General features: G+C 37.2%; 1 protein-coding gene across 3 annotated transcripts in view; it reads right to left on the bottom strand.

Annotated features, from left to right (window-relative positions):
* Positions 1 to 18,552, bottom strand: part of CORIN (corin, serine peptidase) — a 144,268-nt gene that overhangs the window by 111,615 nt on the left and 14,101 nt on the right. For 2 of the 3 annotated variants that reach the window (XM_080403910.1, XM_080403911.1), the window contains exons 2-4: positions 14,818 to 14,962; positions 9,379 to 9,519; positions 4,500 to 4,946 (exon numbers count right to left, since the gene is read on the bottom strand). In XM_080403910.1, coding sequence (XP_080260036.1) covers positions 4,500 to 4,946; positions 9,379 to 9,519; positions 14,818 to 14,962 — 733 coding nt within the window. The remainder of the gene's footprint in view (positions 1 to 4,499; positions 4,947 to 9,378; positions 9,520 to 14,817; positions 14,963 to 18,552) is intronic. The other variant, XM_080403912.1, reaches the window with a different exon arrangement.

Genomic DNA, 18,552 nt, shown 5'->3' on the forward strand with positions numbered 1-18,552 from the left:
TTTTTCCCCTCTAACTTACTCTCTGATAACAAACAAACAAAAACAACGGGGGGTGGGGGGTGGGGGGGGGTGGGGGGGGGCACCTGCTGATATAATGAAAACCAGTGAGTAACTGTTCCCTGTTCTATTTCACCAGGACACTCAAAAAGATATGGATATCTACCACAACCACTTACTCCTCAGCCAGCTATTTTCTGGGACAAAAACAGTGCCTTCCTCCTATTTAGTGCCTCCTCACATCTAAGCTATTCCATGTCTCTTCTGGTCTGGTTACCTGTTATTTGCCTCTTCCAATTCTACTATTATCTTTCTGAAATTATAGGCTGATGTAATGAGATTTTCTGTTTTGTTCTTCCAGACTTCATGATGATACCTAACAACCTGTCTGCCTTTTTGACAGTCATGGAGCCAGAATGTTGTCTGCAGCAAACTGTCAGATATTTTTTATTTTTTGGTGGCAAAGCTAGCTGAGAGTCCAGCATTGTATTACATAGAGTTAGGGTTATTCCCTACTCTACAGCATTCTTTTGCACCTATTGGCACGAAGTCTTCTAAATATTTTATCAGTCACTCTCTCTATGAGACCTTTATGTGATTCCCAACTATTCAATCTAGACAGATAATTCTGTATTAGCAGAAATGTTGTTACTTGACTATTCAGTGCTTTGCCAGATCAGAAAACCCTGTATGACTCCAGCAGTAACCTTCACTGTGGAGTCTTCCTTCTGTCTTTTAATGAACACTGAGTCTGTGAGAAAAGCGTCTGTAAGACTTATCAGTGAAGACTCTTGTTAACAGCATTTTGAAGAGCCAAGTAAGTATGTTGTATTCACCAGCCTTTTCACTGAATCCTTCAAAGAACTTTCTAATAGACTTGTGAGGCTTTGCTTCCCCCCGTAAAATGAAAATAAACATCTTCATCTCTTCCTTATTGTATCATGAATTTCCATTTACCCACTAATCTATTCTTTACTAGAATTTCTGCCAAAGAACGTCCCTTCTGCTTCAAGGACTTAAAATAATTGATGTCACATGTGCCAAATTTCATTCCTCTTCAGTTAGTAACTCAGCAATGTCTTACTTGTGTTATTTTAAAGTCTTGGGTGAATACCATATGGTCACAATGTTTATCATTTCTCTTATTAATGTGTTCTAATATCTTTTAATAAAGCTGTGGTTCAACAGTAAAGCAAATCCAGTGCTAGGGATTCTAACACCAGATGAAAAACATTAAAGCACATGAATGCCAGTTCAAATGTGTTCAGAGAGTTTTGTCTGGTTGGTTTTGCACTGGCAGTCTCTATGTTGTAGGACATATAATTTGTCTCCTAACACCCTGCATAAAAACAGTGTAAAGTCCAAGTTATGCATGCTTACTAAAGCAACAGAAATGCATTCATCTCCCCACATTTCAACCAGATGAAACGTACCGACGGATTATCTGCATTGGTGCATTGGTGATGATGGAACATCAGCCTCACACTTCATTTGGAGATTAATTTCCTTATAATATATGTCTAAAAAGCTCAAACCTCTATTTTACATGGGTTCAAAAGTGACTACATAAATTCACGGGAGAACACTCATCAGGACTCACTGCAGATCACTGGAATCTGCTACCATATAATGTTGAAGTGCCTCTGTATGCTAGCCCTCGTTTATTACTCTTTGGGCATGCTCTAATGGTCACAGTTGGATCCAGACACTAAGCAAGAGAGACTTAATTTGGTCTATTAGCACCATTCCCATGTAGTCATTAAGCATTACTTGTCCCAAAAAATCCTTTTTACTCAAAAATGCTATTCCAGGCTTACTATTCCAAAACTTATTTACATCTCATCTCCCAGTTATCCCCCACCTCCCTCCACATCAGAATACATAGGAATTTCCTGTGGACATCAGACCACATTCTGTTACCTTAGAGTTCACTCCAAGAAGTAAAGCTTCATGGGAAAACTGAGATCAGAGACCAAGGACAAGTGTAAGGAGTTAATTTGCAAAGGCCAGGACAAGCAAGGTAGTGAAGGAGCCCTGTGAACTCATCAAAATCACCTGCTTTCTGTCCTCCGTGCCTCGGACAGCCATGCAAGGCATTCTGAGACCAAATTGTTTTACGCTCCCAATATATACATACATTTTTTTATGTTCCTACACACAGAATTAAGAAACATCCACATGAATACAGATAAGCAAAACACTTGAAAGTGGAATCAAAGACTGAGATGGTTGTTGACTAGTAACACACTAGCTCCTGATGTTTCTGATGGGGGAGAAAAACCTAGCTTTAAATATCTCAGCTTGCGATGTTTGGGCTTTTTTGTTGTTTTTATTTTTTAAAGAAACCTGTGGTATTTCAAATTCATCTTCGAAATCTTTTGTCCTTTACACAGAAGAAACTACTGCACAGTAGAATACCAAGTAGTCATGCCTACTGAATATACATGCAGTCATACTGCTGCTGGAACAAACTGCACTTCCCAGAGCAGAGCACATACAACCAAGCTCCTTCATAGTCTACAAGTGCCTTTCTATATAATACCAAACCCAAATATTTGGAAGTTTAGAAATCTAAACCTAAGGACGTCCTGAGCCACTGTAGCACTGTCCCTGTGTCAGCATCCTAGGAAGGAAAGATATCACCTCCCATACACACATATATGCATATCACGTCCATCTCAAAAACGTTCCTTCCAACATGGTAAGAAAAGGGGAAAAGGTTTTACACTGTTTCACCTATATTTCCTGCAATGTCAAGTATCTCAAATGTGATGATAAGGCAAATGGGTACAAACACAGAACCTGACACAATATACTTATACTGTATCTACCCGGTTACTAAAACTGCAATGCAAACACATCCTTTTCTAGAACAGGAACAGTTGGACCCCACAACACATCAAAGAAGACCTGGTTAAGAAAAACAGGCAGTATATTGCCCTACGGTTTTGCTCAATGTTAATCATCAGGCCACAACTTTAAGATGTCCTTTGCTACAGTAATTATTGAAAATCCTGTGGGGTGGAAGTATCTATAGCATGCTTCTAATCTGTTCCTTGGTGCAGTGATAGTTAACCAAGTTACCAAAAGAGGTAAATAAATTAATCACTTATAGGATACAAGTGTGCATTTATATACATTTGTTCTGGGTTAAGGGTGCAGGGGAAGAAAATAAGAGATAAAACTGTTTAAGAAAAAATCATATAGCAAACACAAACTATAGAAAACCTGCACCATACAAATGGCCTGTGGAGTCACTACAGTCTAGGAGACAGAAAAAAATACTGACAAATCATTGCTTCACAGTACAGTTGTTCTTTTTGAAAGCTAGTTTTTGTGTGAGATGATAAACTATTGCTGAACTGCCTTCAAAAACAAACTCTTGTGTAGCAGGTTTTTAAAAAAGAAAGTCTTATTCAAATGTTTTCCCTACTTTTACTTCACTCCAGAAAGAACAAGAAAAAAAAGTAACAGCTGTTTCCTAGCTTTTATCTGCATGTTTGATAGTGGGGGAAGGGATGGGATGGGACAGGACGACAAATTCCTGAAGGGAGAATGCTTAAAAAAACCACAGCAGAGCAAAAAATCTCAGATAACTAATACCAGGTATTACAACTTAACTAAGCACAGAATCCAACAGAAGTAATCAACCCTGTCAGATACTATCCCTTCATTTTCATTTCATAGAAATGTCACAAAAACATTTAATAGATTGTGCCACTTCTAGGTCACGATTTCCTTTCATCTATTTCATATCTCTCTATGACCTCAAGTAAGTTTCACTTTGTGCCTTGGTGGGATCAGGAGCAAAGGAACAACATGCTGTTCAAGAGAAACAAATTCATTTTAATATGGTACCCTAGCGTTCTCAGTTGTTAGCAAAATAATATCAAGGAACCTTTCACTACCACTGGTGAATCAATAAAATAACCATGGCACTAATGACATGCACGTACTTTCACAGTCAAACCAAAAAACCACCAAACCCAATCATAGTTAATTGCTAGTATTCTCTCTAGGCATTTTTATTACAGTCTTCCGAAATTTCACTGGAACTTTATTGCTATAGAGAGAAACTGCTTCATATTAGAGAAGAATTTATACATTAACATAGAAAAAGTTGTAACTGTAATTATATCCCAAGTTCAAGAAAGTACTTGCCATGTATGTAAGATTAAAGAAACAGAAAATTCAATCTACCAATTTAATATGGTCTGCAATAACTCATTTTCAGCCTTGGTAAGCATGCATGATTATCACCAATTGAAGAATGTATTGTAAGTATTCATACCTGAAAGAATTTACTGCATCTTCCTCAATGAGGCCGATCAAATGTTCTGATAAGAAACCAGTTGCTTGCAACATGGAACGTGCATGGCAAAAGAAACTACCAAAAGGGACACATTCCTCAGAACTCATGCAAACACACTGGGAAGCATACCAACAGTATGTTCTGTAATTTCTGACTCAAAATTGTGGAGCCAAATAAAACGTAAACTTACTTTTTTTCTGATCCATTTTTTGTGACACAGATGGACGGGTAGGACTTATAACTGGGAGATCGGTCATCCTGTCTGTGTTGTTAAAGGATGCATCTGTAGGCCACAAAGTTGCCTCTTCTGCAGTGGCAAACATCTGGGTGCTGTTTTCAGAGCCCTCTGCACCATCATATGTAGGTTGAGGATTGAGCACTGTGGCCTGAGTTGCAAGAACAAATGAATTTTCCTGGAAAGTCTCTCTAAATATATTTGAGTTCTTGTTCATTTCGTCAATGTGGGATAAAGGTGTGGTGGTCCAGGATGAGGGCCATGTACCAAGATCCATTGTGGGATCAGTCTTGGAACTGTTTTCAACCATGTTTGGCAAAAGATCATCAGATGTTTCAATATCACCATTAACTGTGAGGACCTCACTTCCGTTTGAATAAAAGCATGTTTTTTCTAACACTCCTGCAAGAAAGGGAATAAAAAAACCCACAATTATCATCACTTGGAAGGACGACTGTTACCAATTTGTTTCAGAAGGTTAATAATAAAAATAACGGCACAGATTTAAAAAGTAACATACATTTCAAAGTTAAAGAGAACTCAAGTGAAAAAATTAATGTACCAATAAAATAACAGTAGCGCATCAAAACTAAAGCTATGACTATGAAAAGCTATGAATAAGAGAAAGAAATAAATGCTTCCATGAACTAGAAGTCTTTTAATCTTACTTGTAGTAGGTCACTGAACTCTGACATATTTATAACAATAGAGTGTAATTTCAGGGAACTCCAACATGCATTTCTTCTATCATGGTGTTAATAAGATTGGCAATACTAATATTTTTTTCTCTTTTTAAATTGCATCATCTCTTGTTTTCATAGTACCACCATCTCGGTAAAGCTAATGCTGAAGCTTCAAGGGGACTGATACATTTTTAGTATATTTTATATTTACTAACTTTTAAAGAGGAAAGAGGTATTGTTTTCTCTACATAGGATTACATAATTTAACTACCACTGCTAAACATAGGTCCAGTACTTTTTTATTCTTTTGATACTGTATTTTAAATATATAGTTGTATCCAAAATTTTAGCTACTTACTGTAATATTTTTTGTTGTTGTTGTTCATTTATTAGAGACAAACACAGACTTTGCTTAGCTGTATGCATTGAACAGTTGCAAGTAATTATAGTTAACAAATCAAAACAGCCGCATAATACTACGGATCAGGGAATTCAAACTAAATAGTAAGAGAATCTATTTTTATCCTGTGAATGTAACTGAAGTATTTAACTAATCCAAATAATAAAGAAGGCATCTCAAACATATATAGGACACATAACATAGTTATCTACAATAAAAACTAAAAATACTAATTCAAATTTTTTAACCAAGTATATTAGAGTCATATTAAATGCTAGAAGGGAAACACCACTCTGTCACAACATACAAAACTTGTTAAACAGCAAAAGCAATTTTTGCTACTAGCTAGTCATGAAAAAAGAGTTTAACAGTCATAATAAGCACAGCTCAGCTAGACTTGATTATAAACAATTAAAAGGAATCCTTCAAAACAAAAAATCTCTGAACTGTTTCTAAATACCTTGACAACAATTGATAATTTTAATAGTTTTTCTTGTTGCCTACTCCTACCAACAATATTTAAGCACTCCTCTCACATTGTTTCAAAACAATAAAGTAAAATCAAGGCAGCAAAAAGTATTTGTCCTTTGAGCACTGGGACACAAATGCAACAGCATTTCCTCAGCCAAAATCCAAAGAAAAGACCTAAACCACAGCTTCCTCCAGAATAGCTTCATATGGAAAGAAGACAGTTATCAACTTACCCTTTCCACTCCTTTTCTTCTCTCTCACCCTCACTGCCAGCTACCAGCCCCTCAAGCCAAAAAGATGGTCACACCTGAAGCTCATTAACAAGAATTCGTTTCCTGTTGTGCTCTACAAACCCTTTGAACTCAAAGCTAATCATGCAGATTTTTCTTTCCACTCTGATGTGTGAATCGTTTTTGCTAAGCTTTTGTAATGATTTGATCCTTCACTAGCTGCTTGGTACAGATGACTCGAGTCTACACGACACCCACCACCATTTCTCCTGGAGTTCATTTTCAGTTTGATTATTGTGTTTACCAAAATGACTAGTGGTACAATCACCTCTCAGCCAGGCATTGCTCACCCACCACCACTCCAAGGTCTCTCCCTGGCCAAACCTACCACTCTGCCAACTCCAGGCACCATATGCAGCCCGTACCCATTCAGGTATCCTGAGCCCCTTCCCACTGCCGTTACTGAACTCCTTTTCTCACCCCTTAATGCACTCTGCAGCTAGACTAAATCAGTTGACTGGTCTGAAATTCAAGGACTGTGCAGGAGGAAATCTTTATTAATCACAGCTACAAATAAATAACAATACCAGAAGAACCCAACTTCCAGTTACAGTCTGAAGTGACTTTGGATTGGAAAGTTTTATAGGTGAGAAGAAAAAAGATTTACAATAGCTGAGAAGAAGCAGTCTTATCATTTGCTTCTTCACTGAGTAACCTTTAACTATAGCAACTAGAACCAGCAAGAACAACTTGCAAGATTCCTGAAATATAATGGGGTTCAATGAAACAGTTACCGTTTGTGATTTACCATACCCTCATTTATCCAGAATGGGCTGTTTTGGCTCCAGTGTCACTAACTGTGAGTAAATCTCTGAGTCTAACTTCTACTGGAAGAATCCAGGGGAACTTTATATATATACAGGTTAAGGTTTCTGTTTTTCCACCAGCAAATGTTCATAATTCATTGGGATTTGGAGGAATTTATTGTGTGTATTTTACAAAAGCAACTAAAAAACTAGCGCCAAATTATTTCAGCAGCAATTTTTTTTCACTTGAGTCCTCTGGTCAAGCTAAACAGGAGGAATGAACATGCTCTGGTTTCACAATCAGGGATCCAGTAGTAATATCATTTGCTAAAATATAAGGAATCGTGACGGATCATGCTCAGAAATTGTGCTCACTCATATGTAGCTTTACTTGGATGCTTTGACTCCAAATAAAGCTTTGACTCTCTCTGAGTTAGAGACCCACTTAGTTTCGAAATTCATAGTTTTTTCTGTAGTTTTCAAAAAGTTAAGGTGAGCTTTTTCCTCCTTTGGAAAAGTGCATAATTTTTTTTCGTAATTCTAGAATAGCTAAGGGGATTTTTTTTCAAATTCTCTGTCTTCCTCACTAGGCTCATCTCATCTCCTCCACTCAACAAAGAAATAGAAAAAGCCTGGAAAATGTTGGTCCCAAAGAGCTATAAATAATGATTAAAAATTAAGGTGAAAATGATTGGCTATTTATATATCACTCAGCAGAACAGCAGACAATATAATACAAGACAGGCAAACTCTTGAAAGGAGTTTAAAAACAATTTTTGGTTTAATACAGTGGAACCATAAATACTGTTAAGGAAAATACTGAAGTTACCCACTGGATTCTATCCTCTCGCCACTCAGCCTTATTTCATTGTTTTTCTGGAACAACAAATAATATGGGTATCTATCACTACCCATAAGGTCACTTACTTCTTTCACCAAGATTCCCAAATGCTTGTTGGCTTCTTCAACCCCCCTTTCCAACAATAGCATTTTTTGTTCTATTTTCAGTTTCCTAGTGATAACAACTCCCCTTCTCTTCTTGACAGGTGTACCACACAACGAACCTCTTCTACACAAAAGGCCTTCCCAATTGTATCATTTCAGCTGACAATGAGTAACATTAAAATTCTTTTTAACAGGGTTGGCTTTTTTCCCTGCAAAATATGATGAGCCTGGGCTCTGGTACATATGACCCTGAAAGAGGCAGGCATAGACGTCTGTTCGGCATCCCCCATCAGCTAGCTCTAGATGACAATTATGTTTCCACTTAGTATGTGAGGGGCTTGGATCATTTTCCTGAGAAACTTTGTTCTCCTGCCATATTTTCCTCCTATCCTCTCATCTTTCCAATGCACAGTAGGAAATTCAAGGCCTTAATTCCAGGCTATAGAGTCCACTCTCTGAGTTAGGCTCCCATTTGCTTTGATTCTCATCCTTTCCCCCCCTGAAAATACTACGGTATATTTTCCATCTTAAATTAAGCTGACTGGAGATTTTTTATACCATCAAGTACCCTGACGGAACTGTATAAATTTTAAGATACCTAAGAAAACAGTGTGATGCTTTAAAACAATCATTTTTTAATCTCTTCAGTAATGAGAACCGAATTACTCTCTACCAACGTCTGCTAACAGCCATACAATTCACACAGAACATGCATTTCATGCATGTATACATGCACACTATATCCAGCTTTTCTTTAGATGTGAGTTCATACAGACCTATAGACAGTAAATCATAGAGCTACAGATAGTAAATCTTAAGCCAGGTAGTTAATTAGTTGAGAAATAGCTGTAACCGTTTTGGACTTGTGTCTCCAGCTACAGCTGGACATGTCCAGATGACAGAAACATACAGCATGCTGGCCTTCGCTGTGTTTGGTACAAAAATGAGGAACTGGCACCAGGCTCATTTGGTTCAAAGCAATGCTTTGCCAACAGTTTTACTGATCACTTTCCAGTTGCTGTTCACTATTGAGAAATTAATGTTTTATTTAAAGCTCTGAAATGGACAGTTATGAGATCTAAGAAATAGTCGCAGTGTTCAAGCTATTAAATTGAGATGTTGGCAGCACAATCTGTGGGTGATTTCTAGCAGTTCACAGCAGGAAATCTCAAAAATACCAAGTTTGTTTAAAAAGCTAATGAAATAGAGCAAAGCAGCCTACCAAAGTATGTGTAATGGATGAGTCAGTTACACAGGGAATAAAACACTGTTTCGCTACTGTAACTAGCCAGCACATACCCACTGAGACTTCTGCAGGGTCTGTCCTTGTGGCCCTGCGCTCTGAAGAAATGGGCACATCACTGCTAATACGGAGGTCCCACCACATACCAAACCATTTCACATCTCTTGAGCTCAGTAGCAGACATAATCCTGCTCCTCCTGCCAAGTAAAGACATCACCTTAAACCGCTTACCAGCTGGCCAAGGGGCCAAAAAGGAGGTCAGCTGTAATTTATTTTTTTTCAACTCAACAGGTAACTTATGCAAATAATGGATCAGTTGCCAGATAAAATGGAACTAAAAGTAGGCTTTGTGGAATGCATCTTTTAAAGAAGCTGTAGGACAGTCAGGCTCCTAAGGCCATGTGCAGAAAGGAGAGATTTCCCTTTCATCAACTTCTGGCTTTCAGGCAATGAAGTCTCAGCAAAAACATGAGGCTCATACTAAAGGGCTGGAGCGGAACAAAGTAGCTATCTTTCATATTAACAGCTGCTGTTGCCTGAAAGTTCCCAGTTACAGTCAAACACTGTGGTCTAATAAAAAAATCTTAACTAGTGTCTTTCTTTTTTCCTGTCTCTTGAGCACGATGTGTCATGTAACTAGAAATTTTTATTTCTAAAGCTTTTCTTAACCTATAGAAATTAAATGTAACATACACATAATGGCTTTATCGCAATTCAGAAACAAATCCTGAACTCAGTGCCTGCGTTAAACACTCACTTTGCACTGGCTAATGAATAAAAGCACCATGGGCTCCTTGGGAATCATGTTGATAGAATCATGCTACACCTGAATCCATCCCTCAGTCACTCTGACCTTCTGCCCATCTGTGCTGGGTGGACTGCCAGGCTTTCATTGTTATTCTCTAGATCACAAAAACAATTCCTCGTCAAACTCAGTGATGTCTCACAGCAGACATTCTGACCTGGAGCTGTATTCACCGCATCTTTCCCCGCCCCCCCCCGCCCCCCCCCCCCAACATCCCAGGTGTATTAGTAAAGAAGGCTTGCTAGACTAAATTAGTTCTTATAGATGGGTGAAACACAGGCTGCTTTGGGATACACTCTGGACATTTGCTGTAACATAGCTGTTTTGGCAAGATCAAATTAAAGAACTGCCAGATCGTTTACCTGATGATTACCATCTTCCATCAGAAAAATTCCCAAGACCAAGTGGTTTATTTATATGTTAGTGTTAAACTCCTAAATTTGAGCACCTGTCTTACAGCAAATACTGCCATTGATTAACAATGGAATTGTTTATGTTTCATGTTGTTTTCACAATTACAACTTTTAGATCTCCACGCTGCTAGTCAGTTTAGATTTTGAGGACATGGCATACGCCTCAAGGCTCAACATCACTTGCAGAACTACCAGCATCTCCAAGTGGTTCAGAGAGAAAGATCCTTTTACTCTAGAGTATAACGCACTACAGCTTTAACTTCTTCTGTGCGGCAAAAAGTTCCAATACAGTTGGGCTCCCAAATTGATGCAGAAATGTTGGCACATGCATGTCATCTTAAGAAAGTGGAAGATCCAACAGCCACAAAGCAATTTTACTGTGATGTACTTTTCCTGATGTTTATTCTGTGAAGGAGACACAGCTCCTCCTGTGTTCTCAGGAGGGGAAGGGAATGGAGAATACAGGTCTCACAGATAATACAATAGTAATAATAATTGTTCAACCAGTGATATGCAAAAACATTGACGGCATCTCTCAGGTGGACAGAATCTTGCTACAGATTTTCCAGACAGAATGATTTGAGAACTGCATGAATGCCTAACATTGTGCATAGATAAGAGGGTATGCTGTTTGCCTGAAAGGCAGGCCTATTTGATGTGGTCCTGCAGTGTGATCATATGCCCAAAATCCGTTCTTTATGTGTATCACAAGGCTTGTTCTGAATTCTACAGAAAACAATAGACAAAGCACTGGTTCTGGATGGCTGTTGAGAGGAGCTGGTAGAAGACCACATAAGTATGAGTTGAGGATACTGATGTGAAGGAGTGAGAGGAATGACACATCTACCACAGAATGCATTTATCACTATAAAATAAATATTATTGATTTTCCTTTGTGGAACTGTAAGTATAAAACATTTTGTTTTCCCAGATAAATAACTGGTAATGGTAAGCAATTATGGTACAATCAAAAAAAATTTTAATTTAGTATAATGCTCACCAGCTGTGGAGGACTTGTTTTTAAAAACAGTGTTTCAAGTGGTTTAGAACACTTCCTGTCTGCAAGGAAAAGAATGAAAATGCCAGAGGTTTTTCATTCTTACAAACATGCTAATTTTCACCCTTGTAATGTTTGCGTACTATTCATGACTTAAGGATTCTTTTCAGTGTAAGCAAAATGGGACATAGACTACAGATGCTGACATAAGTTGAAGGTGATCTAACCTCCCTCCATTTTAAAGAAAGATCTAGCTATTCAAACCATGGATTCAGGTACTGTTTGTTTTCCTGGAAAGTAATAAAACTTTACTATACGATACTAACTATAATCCCCAGAAAAAATTACGGACCAGTCTTATTAGGAGGCTATAGGGGTCAGATAAAATTGTAAGAAATCAGTAATTTTGCCTTTTCTCCCCCCTTCAATTTTATATTGCTGAGTTAGATCTTCATGGTCAAGTTCTTGCATGTTAGGTCTTCAACAGTCCAAAGAAGCAGCATTCCTAAGCCCTCCTGTCCTCTGATGTAACACAGGCAATCAACAAATTATTATAGTCATGGTCTAAAGGTCAGACTTCCTTCATAGCAACTGGTACTGCCTCTGCTTAGGGTGAAACAACATCCATTCATTACAAAGTTTTCTTCTACAGGTTGACAAGCACGCTATAGTCCTGGTGAGAGACAGAAGAGTATGCAGAGCCAGAATGTAAATTAATCTCTTTGATTAAAAGAAATCAAAGCTAAACAACTCAGCTTGATGTTCTCTTCTATGGACAATAAAAGTCTCTTCTATCTTTAGCCAAAATAATGTGTATCTCTACTGATAATCTGCTTTGTCCTTTCTTTGTACACAGTTCTAATTAACTTTTTCAAGGGCTTTGCATCTTGAATACTTTGATGATAAATAATTTTTGAAAGGTTGATTAATGACATATTCTGAAAATAGGCCCCGTGACACATCTCAAGTAGGATATTCTCTATTACTAGAATGTAACTGTACTGCTTTACCTGTCGCCTTCCAGCCATACCAACTTTTCAGTTTGTTCAGCGTGACAGTTTGCAATGATGTGCAGGCAACAAAACAGATGTAAGGGAAGTGCATAGCAAAGTTCTAAGGTGCATGAAACTTTTTCATGTGTATATGCCTCGTTTCATTAAAAAAATATTGCAAAAGGAAAAGAATAATTACCTACAAATTTACCACACAAAACAAAATACTTACTTGCAAAATATAAAAGGCCTAATTTTCTGATGAGTTTGTTACCAAAGTCAGATCAAAAAAATGTTCATAAGGTTCTAAACAATATACTGGAGCTCTCTATGTTTTAAGCACCAGCGAAAGATATTATAACAACATCCATGAATTTAACTCCTCCATTTCATGAAAAAAATAACAGAATTTCCTCTATATCTAATAATTTGTGTTAGCCAGTCAGGAGTATCAACTCATTTCTTACATTGTCAGTCATCATACCAATATTAGAGTGTAACAGAATTCAATTATGAAATGAACTATTATTCTGGATATAGTGTATTCTCAATAAACACAACAGACTACGTTACATTACACACACTTTAAAGATGCCCACATAATCTGTTTATTTAATTCCAGTGATCAGATATATTTGTTTCTAGCCTATCAATGCATGTAAAATGAAAGCTGTTAACTGAGAAAGAATACGAAATTATGACCATGGTAGTTCAAAAAATCCTGAAGGGAGCTTTGCCAGTTTTGACTTGGGTAATAACACCAAGCCTTATTCCTCACCCTACAGTAATTACACTGACTCAAGAGGAGATACTCCTGATTTTTGCTACATAAGTAGGATCGGAACAGGTCCCGTTTACCCAGTGGACTTCATAAATTTTAATGAGTGTTACGTCGATGCATGCCTCAGAGAAGGAGATTGAGTGGAGCTGACGTAAATACACCTGCTTTTTATCTGCTTTCTCACCAAAGAATGAAAATCTAGGGCACAGGATATGAAGGATACAAATGGAATGCTAAACATAAGGAAAGTAAATTGAATGGCATCATATTTCCTAATTGCCAGACTTACTTGATCTTAATCCACTTCAGACTGTTCTTAGTTTAAAGATACATCCCAAGACTTACTTGTCAATCATAACATTCACTAGCTTTGAGGGTTTTTTACTTCCCTGACTTAAGCTAAATGAAAAGAACAGGCCTACAATGTCTTGTTGTAAATCCTTTACAGACTGAATTGAGAAAACAGATTTAAGTTGTCTTGATTTTGACAGTGCTGAAGGTGCTATTGAAACATGTTTAGTTTCTCCCTGTGCTTGCTGTTTGATTATATGATGTGTATAGAAGTTGGGGGTTTTAAATAGGAAAATAGATTTCTATCTATATACCTCACACATTACCCCACTTGTTACAGATGTGCTTCTGAAGTTCTTAAAAAGGAAGCTCAACTAGAAAGTATTATCATTAGCAAAAAAAGAAGCAAAAAGGCCAGAAACCCACAACACTGAAAGCAGATAACTTTTTTACATTTTTTTTTTTCCTGAAAAAGTAACGCTTTAACCTAGCATTACTGTCTTTCTCATGTTGTAGTTGAAGCGATTTAGGATATGTCTGCTTCTCTAAAGATATCAAAGGGAAGGATTTTTAAAAAAATTTTTGGTAATAAAATATTACCTTTTAAATCTGCAACAGGCACAGTTAGTTAACAGACTGAGCCATTTTGACATCCAATATACCTGGAACAATTTCCCACAAAACATAAGAGTTCTGTATTAATACATATTTCATGTTTAGAAAAAAATAACATATTTTTCCTTAGTTAAACAGTAATATTTTGTAGGCTGTTCAGAAAGATTTATGGCTATGTATAAATCAACTCTCACCTAAAAATAGAAGTCAGATTTGCATATCAATGTGTGACATAAAGGGATAAATATTCCATTCCACTGGCAGTGATCTGAAGTTCTAACATAAATATCTTTTTGTACTTGTAAAATGACTGCTGAAAATGACTACATGCTCAAGGTAGCATGCTCCTCAAAAATCTACTTTGAGAAATTCAGAAAAGGTTTCCTCCTCAATACCTTAAATACATTTTAAATATATAAATCTAAATAGCATATTTGTTTCTCTGCAACAAACATTATTAAGTCACTAGGTAGATTAGTTTGTTAGGTAGATGGGCAAAGATATATTTTTAATGTCCACAATTACATTAGCACTTGAGAATGCATTCTCAGTTTTAGTCTTCTTAATTAAACAAGGGTCAATTTACTCCATTAGCACTCACCTACAAAGGTAAGCAGGATCACCAACAAAAGGATCAGGGCACAGATGCACGGAATCAGTATTAGGAGCAAAAGTCGAAGGAACTTGGCAGAAGCCAGTTTCTGGGAGCAACCATCCCCCATATTATCCTCATCTGTTCCTAAGACCTGAAAAACAAAGGAGCCCAGTTTTATCATTCTGCTGTCAATTAGTCTTCAACAGCAGTCATCCCCCATTACACAGAGTAGCTATATGATTTAAATATATGCTATAAATGGCTTTTAGATTCTTAATGAGAAGTTGTACGTAAACCTCCTTTCTGGTGGACAGCCTGATGTAATCCGTAACTTAGTTCAGTTCACCCAATACCCACAGAGTTACAGCTTCACTGAAATTTTTAAACATTTCTGATGAACTAGAAGTTGGATAGGCATTTGATTTGAAAAAATTTAACTACACAACAAATTTAAGCAATAAGGCTAAAATCAGCTCATATTATAATTAAAAATAATCCATTCCTAATTATTCAAGAGCTCCATGTTCTTAAGTTTCTTTTATTAAGGCATCATGGAACTATTATAATCTTTGTTTTAAGTGACAATAGAAGCAATAAGGACTGTTCCACTTATGCACAATAATGCTGTCTCATTTTTTAAGTACTTTACAAAATTATAACTTATCACAGTTTGCAAGTGTTTTCTGTTTCATAAATGGAATCTAGAACAATAGAGAAAACTAATTTTCCAAATTCAATTTAGCTGCACAAAGTACAAAAATTCAAACCTTTCAAAAGCCTCAACATGTATTTCATTATTTTTTTTTTTAAACATAACTCCATTAAGAGTCCATCTGATATATTGGAGAAACATTACACTTTTTAAACAGAAACAGAACCAAAATTCCAAACTAATATTTAATAGCAAGATTGAAAATGATGTTGTGAAGTTAAGACATCTTTATTCAAAATTGAATAAAATAATTACAATTTTCCCTATGATAAGGTGAAATTGGATGGTAAGATTATCAGTACCAGACAATTTCTTCCCAAAGAATGACTAACAGTTTATCCTTTTTCTCAGAAAGATCAATCACATTGAAGTTGGTCATGACAGGACACAAGCGTGTAAATGCATCCATTACCCTGACAGCCTCTCCCCAAAGAATCTCAAGAAACTGAGGTCTACAACATATGTATTATTAGTCTCATAAACACCAGTCTCTGCAGCTTATCCCTTTGGCTGGCTCTGCTGTAAATTCCCTTCTGTGAGGAACACATTACCAGACTGACTGGCACAAATGGAAGCTGAACTATTTCTTAAGGAACTGCTGCACAGAGACTAGATTTCTACCACAGCAATCTCACTGCCCCTTTTACTGCCTCGACTGAGAAAACTAGAGGCAGAAGTGGGATTTAGAGCATAATTTTCCGTCATTCTGCAATGTCTCTTGTTCCAGCATGGCACAAGGACTATCTGTAAGGAAACTTCCCTTACTGATAGTATTAGAATTATCACTCATTTCTGATACCCCTGGTTACTAGACACTGCAGACACTGTACTGACAGCAGAAATTAAGAAAACTGCTTTTGTGCTGTTGTATGTACCTTTTCTGATACTGCTAAGCATCACATGTTATCCGACCTCCTTCAGACCCATCCAGTGCAGTGTCCCATATGACTTTTTTTGCTACTTCCCACTGTTCAAAGTAAAGACCAAGTAATATTGAAAATGCGTAAGTACCAGTAGGGTGTGAGGTGCTAGTGGTATCTCACTTGATAAACGTCTTCCTATTCCAGTGATTCAGTCTCAGCACCATCCTACTACTGCGCTTATCCAGCAAGCAGGAGTTAAGTTGTTAGTCAAAGATGGTGGGGTTATCTGAAACAGCCAGCTCAGGGTGAGAATAATAAGAGTAGTAGCTCTGTCTATTGAAAAGGTACAGGTTGAGTGAGTTGACAAAGGTCTGTAACCTGATCATCACCATTTCCCTCAACAAGAGAAATATAAAGAATGTTGGAGAGAGTTAATTGGCTTTTAATCAGAAGTGTTTTTCTTAATCAACAGCTTATTCAGAAGTTGCAAATGCTGCAATCCAAGATTTTGGGATATTTCAGCTAAATTACTGGCCTTCCCTGTAAGTAACACCTCAAATAGCCAGGCACAGATAAAGATACAGTGACATTTATAAAATCCCTGCTTGACTATGTAACTTCCTGCAGTCCACACTTGCCTACATTTCCATATTAAAATTTTCAAAGTCTGCCTGAAATTCTGCTTCTGGTTTTGCTGGAATATAGCAGTTTAGCAGCTACTCATGGCAGCCTTCCCTGAATTCTGTAACTTTGGTTTACGCAGCCTGTATTAGGCCCCCCGGGAGGTCCAAGCGCAGGTAACAAAGGAATACACAGCTCTGTTATGAATACAGATCTCCCAAAACACAGCTGCCATAACTACTTTTGAAAGCACAGCCAAAAGAAAATATATACATATATATAAATGGCATAAAATTGCCCTTTCCAACAGTGCAGTGGTTACAGTGTTCTTGCAGGAAACGGTGCTGTTGAGTTCAATTCCCTCTTCAGCTTAAAGCAGTTAAAAGTTAGATCTGCAACTCAGCAGAGCATCACAACCACCTAACACAGACTCCTCCTGAATCAGAGCACACCATGTCTTGAAGTATCAGTATTCTGTAAAAAGGAACATGGTTCTGCTGGGCCACATAACAGAAAGCAGGACCATCACTCCACAGGCCAGTGATTAAGGCACTGGGGACCTGACTCATAGTTTCTTCAAGGCAAACAAATGTAAAACCCATCTCATTTTCCTGAAGGAATGACTCTCAATCAGGATACGCTTTTTGCAAATCCCAGGCAAAAGTGCCCAACTCTACGCAGTGCAATACAAGGTAAATATTGACCCCTGACTCCACAGTTTGTCTTAGGAATAAAAAATGTATGTTATCAATAAATAACAAAATTATATTCCCAAAGAATTGAGAAACTACACAGAAGCTGTATTCATCATGAATTTTTATGACTCTTCTTGTGAGGAGGAGGAGGTGATATTGAGTATTTTGGAGATACATGAGATTTTAATCACTCCAAGAGCAAGTGTATAACTGAGAGCAGAGTTACCACAACTGTTGCACAGGTGCCTCAGAGCTAACCTAGGAGAAACATTTAATGCGTGCCAATGAAAACCATGAACTTCTTATGTTCCTTCGTTTCTGTGAGAAATTTTTTGTAAAGTCTGTTGGCATTGTGGACGCTAGGAACTTTAGGCAAACGTTCATACTAAAGGACAGCCTCGTAACATTTTCTTTCTTTTCAACTCCTGAAAGCAACAATAAACCTCAATCTTCACACTGACAACTTACTACCACGGATTTTAAAAGGGACTGTTGTATCCAAATTTGCTTTCAGTGACTGCTCAAGAAAAGAATGTCAGATTGTGAAAGACATGCTTCTCTAAACACCATGAATTGCTAGTTTTGTGTAATAGCAAAGTAAATATTTATAGGCAACTAAACAGCATGTTATTTTTTTCTTCTACAGGAAAAGACCTCATAAAAACACTAAACCTATTTAAAATGATCATCAGTGATGCAGCAAACTTAATTTTGCCAGTTTTCCATCACTTGAACATCTACGTTAGCTTCTTCCTTCAATTTCTGTGAATATGAAATAAAACTAAAGATAGTGCTAATCGTTCTTATATCATCAATGAGAATTTAATAGTGTCCTATAGGTAAACATATG

This window comes from Falco punctatus (genome assembly GCF_963210335.1).
Source record: "Falco punctatus genome assembly, chromosome: 1".
Taxonomy (NCBI): domain Eukaryota; kingdom Metazoa; phylum Chordata; class Aves; order Falconiformes; family Falconidae; genus Falco; species Falco punctatus.